The 9,742-nt window shown below is 37.2% G+C and overlaps 1 protein-coding gene across 2 annotated transcripts in view; it reads left to right on the top strand.

The window, feature by feature from the left end:
- The window catches only part of TMOD3 (tropomodulin 3 (ubiquitous)), an 88,883-nt gene that overhangs the window by 65,714 nt on the left and 13,427 nt on the right, over positions 1-9,742 (top strand). Inside the window, exons 4-7 of one of the 2 annotated variants that reach the window (XM_010839481.1) lie at positions 1,857-1,979; positions 3,181-3,270; positions 5,281-5,411; positions 7,119-7,226. In XM_010839481.1, the coding sequence (XP_010837783.1) occupies positions 1,857-1,979; positions 3,181-3,270; positions 5,281-5,411; positions 7,119-7,226 (452 nt within the window). Of the gene's footprint in view, positions 1-1,854; positions 1,980-3,180; positions 3,271-5,280; positions 5,412-7,118; positions 7,227-9,742 lie in introns of both variants that reach the window. The other variant, XM_010839482.1, reaches the window with a different exon arrangement.

The raw sequence follows: 9,742 nt of genomic DNA, 5'->3' as shown, positions 1-9,742 counted from the left end.
GAAGAATTGATGCTTTTGAAGTGTGGTGTTGGAGAAGACTCTTGAGAGTCCCTTGGACTGCAAGGAGATCCAACCAGTCCATTCTGAAGGAGATCAGCCCTGGGATTTCTTTGGAAGGAATGATGCTAAAGCTGAAACTCCAGTACTTTGGCCACCTCATGTGAAGAGTTGACTCATTGGAAAAGACTCTGATGCTGGGAGGGATTGGGGGCAGGAGGAGAAGGTGGCGACAGAGCATGAGATGTATGGATGGCATCACTGACTCTATGGACATGAGTTTGAGTGAACTCCAGGAGTTGGTGATGGACAGGGAGGCCTGGCGTGCTGCGATTCATGGGGTCACAAAGAGTCAAACACGACTGAGTGACTGAACTGAACTGAACTGAGCTGAAAATACCTGACAAGCTTTGGCCAGATTCCTGGGAGCAGTGTGCATTGTGGGAGGTTTCCTTATGAGTTACACTGATTGCTGTTTACCTTGAACAAGAATTATACATTACTCACTGCCCTGATTATTAAGCCCACAAACATTTCTTTTGATAGAACACCGCATAGATTTACCAGGCCACATGGCCTCATACTTTCCTGGTAATTTTCTGATAGAAAAGAAAATAATTGAACTTCTGTGAAGACACACCTGTGAAGGCCTTCCTAGATCACTTAGTTACAATTTTTACCTCTCTCGGGAAGTAAATGAGAGGCAGTCTTGGTAACTTGGTCCCACTATGTGTAAATATATCTTGTTTGGTCAGCTTGTGCTGCAGTTATATCATTAACATTTTCCATTCACTTCACATTTTAAATTTTTCTTTGAACATATGGTAATAAAATATCAAATTTTCACATACCAAGAACTATGGGTTTCTAGAAGAACTAACTGTTTTCTTAAGTAACCTTGTTACTGTCCAGACTTAGAAGAACAGTGCCAGAAGGTTTCAGATGACCACTCAGTACATACAGAAATCTCTTTTCAGTTAGAACTTAAAGTTTTGGAAGTGTTTTTGAATGTATTTATTTTCTTTTTGGCTGCAATGCATCTTCTTTGCTGTGCAAGGGCTTTCTCTAGTTGGGGCAAGTGGGGCGACTCTTCTTGTGGTGCACAGGCTTCTCATTGCCGTGGCTTCTCTTGTTGCAGAGCCCAGGCTCTAGGGCTCAAGGGCTTCAGTAGTTGTGGTGTACAGGCTTAGATGCTGTCTGCCACATGGCATCTTCTCCAACACTGAACACGTGTTCCCTGCATTGGCAGGCAGATTCTTAACCTCTGCCCCACCAGGGAAATCCAAATTTTTAGAAGTTGAATTGCCTCTGCCATCCCCCAGGGACTCTAGCAGTTCTTGGCTTAAGAATAAGAAAGTGAATTGTTTTATTTCCTTAATCTGTTTATAGATTTTTTTTATGATTTAGTTTTTTTTTAAATATTTGTAGAATAACTCATTATTACTCCAAAAAGAACCTATTTTACTTTCACAAATGGGAAAATTTCTCAGTTCATTTTTTTTTTTTTGGTTCTGATTGTTATGGCCAGAATATTGCATTGGAAACTTATAAAATACACACTGAAGATGAAACAGAGTTATTGTAGATGTTAATTTTATTTTTTGCTTTCCTTATTTATTTTTTAAGCATTCTTAATAATGAATTTGTATTTATTTTGGGGGGTGTCACCGATTAAAAATGCTGTGATAGCTTCAGGTGAACAGCAAAGGGACTCAGCCATACATACATATGTTTTAGATGTTAATCTTGATTTTTATTTCAGCTTCAGTTGTACATACTTCTAATAATTTCTGTTAGAACAAAATGGTAATGAGTTACTAGCAGTAATAGTGAAATTAACAAACTGCTTTGTTTTACAGGGAAAATATTTATCCCCAAACAGAAACCTGTACAGACTTTTACAGAAGAAAAAGTGTCTCTTGATCCAGAACTAGAAGAAGCTTTGACAAGTGCTTCTGATACAGAATTGTGTGACCTCGCAGGTATCTCCTAAAATAAATTAATTTGTGAGTGAGAATAGAGGGGGAAAATGCCAACACATACCTGTATTCACTACACAAATGCTGGCTTTGCCTAGCGAAGTGCTCCTGAATATGTAACCATATATTTGGCTTTGTTTTTAACACTATAAATCTGACATAAAGGATTTTGTTTCTTTAAATTCTCTTAATGATCAAATTTTAATGTTAATGGAATTTATTGATTATTGGATGTCTTTTTTCCCCCTTCTTGCCATCTTTGAAAGTCTTTATTAAAGACTTTCATCAGCCGGTGCTCAGCTAAAAGCTATCTCCAAGGTCAACTGGTATCCCGTTTTATCAGAAGACCCAGAAATGGGTAACTGGAAATTAGATAAAGTAGTCCTGAGCTCTCATCCCACTTTCCTAACTTTCCTGAAGTTAGATGGAACTCCAAACCTCCCTGTGATTTTTCACTACCCATTTCTTATCTGGACCAGTGTCTGCCCCCAGCTACCTCCACCCACACCCATTTTCCTAGATAGAAAAATACGATGCCTGGGAAGATCTTAGTACCAAATAACCCTAAGAATTAACAAGAGAAGCACAGTCAGGGTGTGGTACCACACCTGGAGCAGGTATCTTATTCCCTGGGGGGCTGAGGACTATGAACTTGTAAACAGTACACTCATCAGAACGGAACGGGCCAGTACAGTAGTAGCTTCTGCCTCATTTGTGCAAAAGGGCAGCAAAAACCACATTTATTTCTAGTCCTAAGGGATGTGATTTTAATCTTAAATGTGAGAATTCAACTGTACTTTTTAGTACTCTGCTCTCAGCTGAAGTACAAATGTAAATTAATATTAAGAGTCAAGGTTAAGTTGAAAATCTGTTTTTTATCTCATTCTGTTTGGAGAAACATTGTAAGAAGGGTGGATGGATAGCAGTAGATCATTTCCATTTTCTCTCTTGGCCACCAGATGGAGCTAAGCACAGGTTTACATTTAGGGTCAAGCTGGCTCCAGCTGTGTCTAAATTCAAACGTGGGGAGAAAGTACAAGGGTATTGATAAGAAAGAGATTGTAGGGGATTTTTTTAATCATGTTGTCTCCTTTTTTGGGCTAAAAAATGTGTGTTTAATTGAATATGAAAATGTCCAGAGAATATTAAAATCGCTGATAGAAATTTGGGGGTATAAAATAATGTTCTTTTTCTATATTTGTAGCTATTCTTGGGATGCACAATTTGATAACAAATACACAGTTCTGCAACATAGTGGGAAGCAGTAATGGTGTCGACCAAGAACATTTTTCAAGTAAGAACTTATAATGCTTTGTGAATTCTAATCTTTTGTTAATTATGTTTTGTTTCCTCCATGTAATGACTTCAGTATTTGCATGCCAAATGTTACGTATGTGTGCTGGAATCCTGAGATTCCAGTTACATGGTATTGACAATAGAAAACCATTGAAAATAGAATATTAAATATTGTATGCTTAATGTGTCAGCAGACATAATAGGAACCACTCTCACCTTACTAAATAATGCTAATGGTAAATACTATAAAAACCAGTCAAACTTGGCTTTAATTGACATTTTGTTTTTGGTATTCCTAATTTTCAGGAAGTCTACAACAGTGCTGACAAAGAAACTATATTATAAAATCAGATTCAGGAGAAAGCAAAGAATTCTTCAGACCCTAAACCTTTTTGTCTGATGCAATGTTAGACTAAAGCAAAGCTTTTTTAAAAATTCATGTGTAAGACATTTTAAAACTACCAAAATAATGCATATTGTGTAGTAAATTCAAACATGACTTACATGCACAAGAAGTAAGTGTCTCTATTCACAGCCATCCTGCCTTCTACTTCCTGCACCACCACCCCACCCTCAGCCATGACTATTAACGATTTGGAATGTATCCTTCCCGACTTCGTGTTATGCTTATATAAACTTATATATGTACACATGTTATAAATATCTTTTCTTTTCTTTTTTTTTTTTTTTTTTTACAAAAATGGGATCATATAAGAGGTATTTTTTGTTACTCAAGTTTTCAGTAATAATACTGCTGGCTAATTTTTTTTTTTGAATGCTTACCATGGGCCATGTTCTTCTGTGCATAGCTCTTGAATGTAAATTGTTCTCAATTCTTACAATAGTTCTATGAAATAAGTATTATCATCTCTAATTTGCCTGTGAAGGAGCTGAAGTTTTAGAATGATGAAGCTAGCTTTAATATCCCATGAACTCGGTGGTGAGGATTTTGATCTATGCTATGTAATGTATTGCTTAGCAACATACCACATTTCCTAGTGAGTGCATATAGATTTACCTCATTCAAACATCTTTATAACATTCCATTTTATGAATGTTCTATAATTGGCCATTCTCCTGTTTTTTTTTTTTCTCTTTATTGTGGAAATGTTCAAGCATACATAATAGAAGAGGGAATAACATATCCATTATCCAGCTTCAACTGTTTTTCACATCTTGCCAGCTCTGTTTCGTCCACTGACTGCCTCCCTCCCATCCGTTCTGCTTTGTTCCCCCAAATATTTTATTTATTTTTTTGTTTGTTTTATTTTTTTTCTTTTTTCCCCGAAATATTTTAAAGCAAATCCTGTTTGTTTATATTACTTCACCCATTTCCATATGTGTCTCTCACAAAGGCTCTTCTTGTAACATAACCACAATGCCGTTATCAAACTTAAAGATTATGAGTAATTCTTTCATGTTGTCCAATAACCAGTCCACATTCAGATTTTCCATATTCTCTCAAAAATGCCATTGCACAGCTGGTTTGTTCAAGTCAGGATCCAGAAGGGTCACACATTGCATTTGCTTGTCTTTTTTTTTTTTTTTTTCAGTTCTTCTTAATCTCTTAACAGTTGTTAAGATTTTATTATATTAGAACTTTGAGGTATGAGATTTTATCGTATTAGAACTTTATCTTGAACATTGCTAAAAATAAATGGGATCACCATTTGTGTCAGCTTGTATCAGCAAATATATTTTTGTGATAAAAATATCTTATAATACACCAGGAGGCAAGAGGCAGTGAAAATACTCATTTTTGAAGGCTGATACATTGCAAGCAAATTAAATGTTGAATTATGTTTGGTACTTATATTCAGTAAAGCTTTATTTCAGTGCTTTGTGTGTCAGCACATAAATGATCTTTTAGAAATTTGGGGAAAGAAACTTATAAATTAGTTCTACTGCATGTGTGTGTGTTTGTGCTATGTGTTTCCAAGTTAATATATGCTCTCACTATAACAGTGTCAATCAGTGACATGCTTGCTCTTTCCATTTGTTACTGCAGATGTGGTAAAAGGGGAAAAGATTCTTCCAGTATTCGATGAGCCCCCAAATCCAACCAATGTTGAAGAAAGTTTAAAGAGGATTAAAGAAAATGATGCTTATCTTGTTGAAGTTAATTTGAATAATATAAAGGTAGGTGTGATAAGCAGGCAGAAAGCTATTTTGAGTTGCTTTGACTCAGCTGGATCTCGGCTGAGAGCTGGGCAGTTTTGATATAGACTGATCCCTTCTACTTAATGGTAAAGTTTTTACTTCTAGTAGTATGCTAACAGAGATTTCTTCTATTTTAGAAGTTAAGATATGAGTATTTTCTGATTTACTTTTTAAAGGCTATCATATATTAATAGAAATATAAACTCTGCAGATGGCAGTATATGTCTTGGGCTTCTGAAGTACTGCCCTTTTATAGGAGCATTTTAGTCTTTCAGTTTTTGTCTTTTTCATCAGGTCCCTTGAAATATAATGTAGATGTTGTGAAATTCTCCCTGTCTAGTGTGCACTTCTGTGAGTTAAAGCAAATGCATACAATCGCACCACCACCACCACTGTCAGATGTAGAACATGTCACACCCTCCGTCCTCATTCCTGCCACCAGCTCCAGCCCCTGACAACCATGGATCTGTTTTCTTTCCATTATCATTTTGCTTTCTCCAGAATTTCATATAAATGGAGTCATATAGTGTGTGGCCATTGAATCTGGTTTCTTCACTTAGCATAACGCTTGTGAGAGTCATCTGTGCTGTTGCATGTCTCAGTGGTTTGCGGTTTTGTGTTGCTGAGCAGTATTTCTTTGGATGTACCGTGGTTTGTGTGTCCATTCACCAGCTGATAGACTTGAGACTTAAGAGTTGCTTCCAGTTTGGGATAATTATAAATAAAGCCACTATACACATTCACATACAAGTTTTTGTGTGAATATGTGTTTTCATTTCTCTTGATTATACACCCAGAAGTGGGTTTTATGGGATCTTACTGGGACTTTTAAAATGCAACTCTTCCATGAAGTAAAAAAAGAAGAAATGAGTTAGGAGAGCATAAGGATAATTAATTACCGAAGAGTAAACTCAGATGATCTCTTAGGTATTATTAGCCATTGTATGATAGCCTTGTTACAGATTCCTCATTTTAAATGTTAATTTATCTGAATTGAAGGCAGAGAGAACATCTGGAAATTACAGGAACCTAGGGAATTAGACCTCTGTGCTTTCTGTGGGTGTTGCTTCCTGTGAGTGGAGGCAGGAAAGCCTTGGGAAAAGCTAATGTGCCTAGTTGATCACTAATCTTTTTTTTTTTTTTTTAATTTAGTTCTCATGTATCTTGGTCTCTAAATCAATAGTAATGATCTGAAAATAACCAGGCTACAAGAAGCTGAAGTCTTGATACTAAGAGGAAAAACAGATGTCTCCTAAAACTGTCTCTTTCCTCATTTCAAGTTAATCTTTCTTAACACCTTACAGCTTGTGACTGAGAACAGTATGTCATCTGCCTCAGAAAGCACTATAAGTAGATTCCCACATCTTTCTCTTTGTAGAAAAATGGAACCATTTTAAATACTCATAATACAAATAATTAAAAAGAGAATAGTGAGAATTTTCTTTAACCTTGTGCTAGAAAAGCAGTGATGTATGCTTTGCTCTATGCCAACAGATATACAGTACTAGAACAGTCAAAGAGATGAGGTGACTGAGTTGTTAGTTTTCATTTGTAGGACAATGGTTATATGTTACATAATTTCTGAGTACATTTTAAGCAAAAGAGAAAGTAGAGATGTCTTTGATTATTGGACTGAATTTACTGAAAACTAAAATGTAATAATGTTTCATATTTTTGTCTTTCAAGAATATCCCAATTCCAACCCTAAAAGATTTTGCAAAGGCTTTGGAAACCAACACACATGTGAAATATTTCAGTCTTGCAGCCACCCGAAGCAATGACCCTGTTGCTATTGTAAGTAAGCTGTGACTAATAATATTGAAATTATGACTGTGTAATACCAGGATATGTTACAAAGGTGATTAAACTGGTTTTATGAAAAGATGTACTTTTTTTTAATTCAACTATACTTCAATAAAAATAAATTTAAAAATAAATAATTTTAGTGTAGTTTAAAAAATTTTGTGTTCTAAGAGCTACCGTTAGTAACCATGATGTTCAGCAGTCAATAAAAGCAAGTATCAGTTTAAAAAAATTTTTTTACTCTTTTTTCAATTTCTGATTACTATTAGGCAATATATTATTTACTATCCTTTTATATTTATTTTTTCCATGTATTTCCCTTCTTTGAAAATTTTAAAACATGAATGGAGTTTTAAAATGCAGTGGAGTTTAGAGTGCAGTGTAAGCTGTTCTGCAACTAAATTTTTTACTTTAATATATCTTAGAGGTCTTTTCCTATCAGCATATAAAGTTCTACATCATTCTTTTAAACCTGTAGAGGGTTCCATTTATGGATCTACAGTGTTGGGTTTTCATCGATGCTTTTTATGTGTCTGTTGAAGTGATCATGTGGTTTTTGTCCTTTATTCAATTAATACATATTACATTGCTTAACTTTTGTATGTTAAATCAGTTTTGCATTTCTGTGGGAAGTCCCACTTGACTATGATATAAACCCTTTTCTTCTTGACTTTGAGGGTATCAATCCGTTTCATTCCCCTCCTACCTGCTTGGGCATTCTTCCTCTGGTCCCTAAACTGGTTCCTTCTCATCTCCCCAGCATCTGAACCTCTAAACGGCTCAGAGCTTGGCCCTCGTCCCTGTTCTTTTCTTCGTCTACACTCACTTTCCGGGTGATCTCATTCTGTTTCATTGCCATATATTATCCATGTATGCCAGTGACTCCCAACATTATTATCTCCAGTTCATACCTCTCCCCTGAACTCCAAACCCATGTTCAGCTTCTCCTTAACAGCTTTACTTGGATGTCTAACAGAAGTCTCAGACCGAAATCCCAAACCAGACTCCTGACTTCCATCCCATACCTGCCTGTCTCACATTCTTCCCCATCTCACTAAATGGAAACGTCATTCTTTCATTTGCTCAAGTCAGGATAATAATAATGGAGTGACTTCCCTTTGTCACAACCTTAAATGTATATCCCACTCTGTCTTCAGATATTTCCTTTATATCCAGCCACTTCTCACCATCTTCACCACCACCACCTGGTCCAAGCCACTGTCTTCCCTAATCTGGATTATTGCAGTGGCCTCCTAACTTAACTGCATGCTTCCACCTTACCTGCCCCAGAGCCAGCTCTTTATACAGCATCACAAGTGACTCTTAAAACTTAAATGATTTCATTCCTATACTCAGAAGCCTCCAGCAGATCCCTGTCTCACTAAGTAAAAATCAGATTCTTTCAGTGGCCTCGTAAGGCCTTAGCTGAGGAGACTCACCTCCTTTGTTGCTATTTTTTTCATTTTATTCCAGCTGTATAGCCTCCTTGCTCCTATCTCCCTAAAGATGCTCCACATAGTTTAACTTCATCGCCTAAATTATTTGAGTCCTTGCTCAGATGTCACCCTCCAGGGGAGGCTTTTCCTGAGCCCTGTATATAAGATAGCAAGCCAGCTTTTTCCCCAACACTTCCCATCTACCCTGCTTTGCCTTTTATTCCTCCTCTATAGTCCTTTTTACCATTTGACATTATGTTTTGCTTTCTTATTTATTATCTGGGCCCCCCACTAAAATGTAAGTTCCATGAGGTAGAGACTTGTGTGTTTTACGTCAGAATCTATAGAGCAGTGCCTATCAAAAATAGGCCATTCAGTTCAGTTCAGTTCAGTCGCTCAGTCGTGTCCGACTCTTTGCGACCCCATGAATCGCAGCACGCCAGGCCTCCCTGTCCATCACCAACTCCCAGAGTTCACTCAGACTCATGTCCATCGAGTCAGTGATGCCATCCAACCATCTCATCCTCTGTCATCTCCTTCTCCTCCTGCCCCCAGTCCCTCCCAGCATCAGAATCTTTGCCAATGAGTCAACTCTTCGCATGAGGTGGCCAAAGTACTGGAGTTTCAGCTTTAGCATCATTCCTTCCAAAGAAATCCCAGGGCTGATCTCCTTCAGAATGGACTGGTTGGATCTCCTTGCAGTCCAAGGGACTCTCAAGAGTCTTCAACACCACAGTTCAAAAACATCAATTCTTCGGTGCTCAGCCTTCTTCACAGTCCAACTCTCACATCCATACATGACCACTGGAAAAACCATAGCCTTTACTAGACAGACCTTTGTGGGCAAAGTAATGTCTCTGCTTTTGAATATGCTATCTAGGTTGTTCACAACTTTCCTTCCAAGGAGTAAGCGTCTTTTAATTTCATGGCTGCAGCCACCATCTGCAGTTTTTGGAGCCCCAAAAAATAAAGTCTGACACTGTTTCCCCATCTATTTCCCATGAAGTGATGGGACCAGATGCCATGATCTTCGTTTTCTGAATGTTGAGCTTTAAGCCAGCTTTTTCACTC

This window comes from Bison bison, unplaced genomic scaffold, assembly GCF_000754665.1.
Source record: "Bison bison bison isolate TAMUID 2011002044 unplaced genomic scaffold, Bison_UMD1.0 scf7180017864118, whole genome shotgun sequence".
Classification (NCBI taxonomy): domain Eukaryota; kingdom Metazoa; phylum Chordata; class Mammalia; order Artiodactyla; family Bovidae; genus Bison; species Bison bison.
This window is presented reverse-complemented; position numbering and strand designations above follow the sequence as displayed.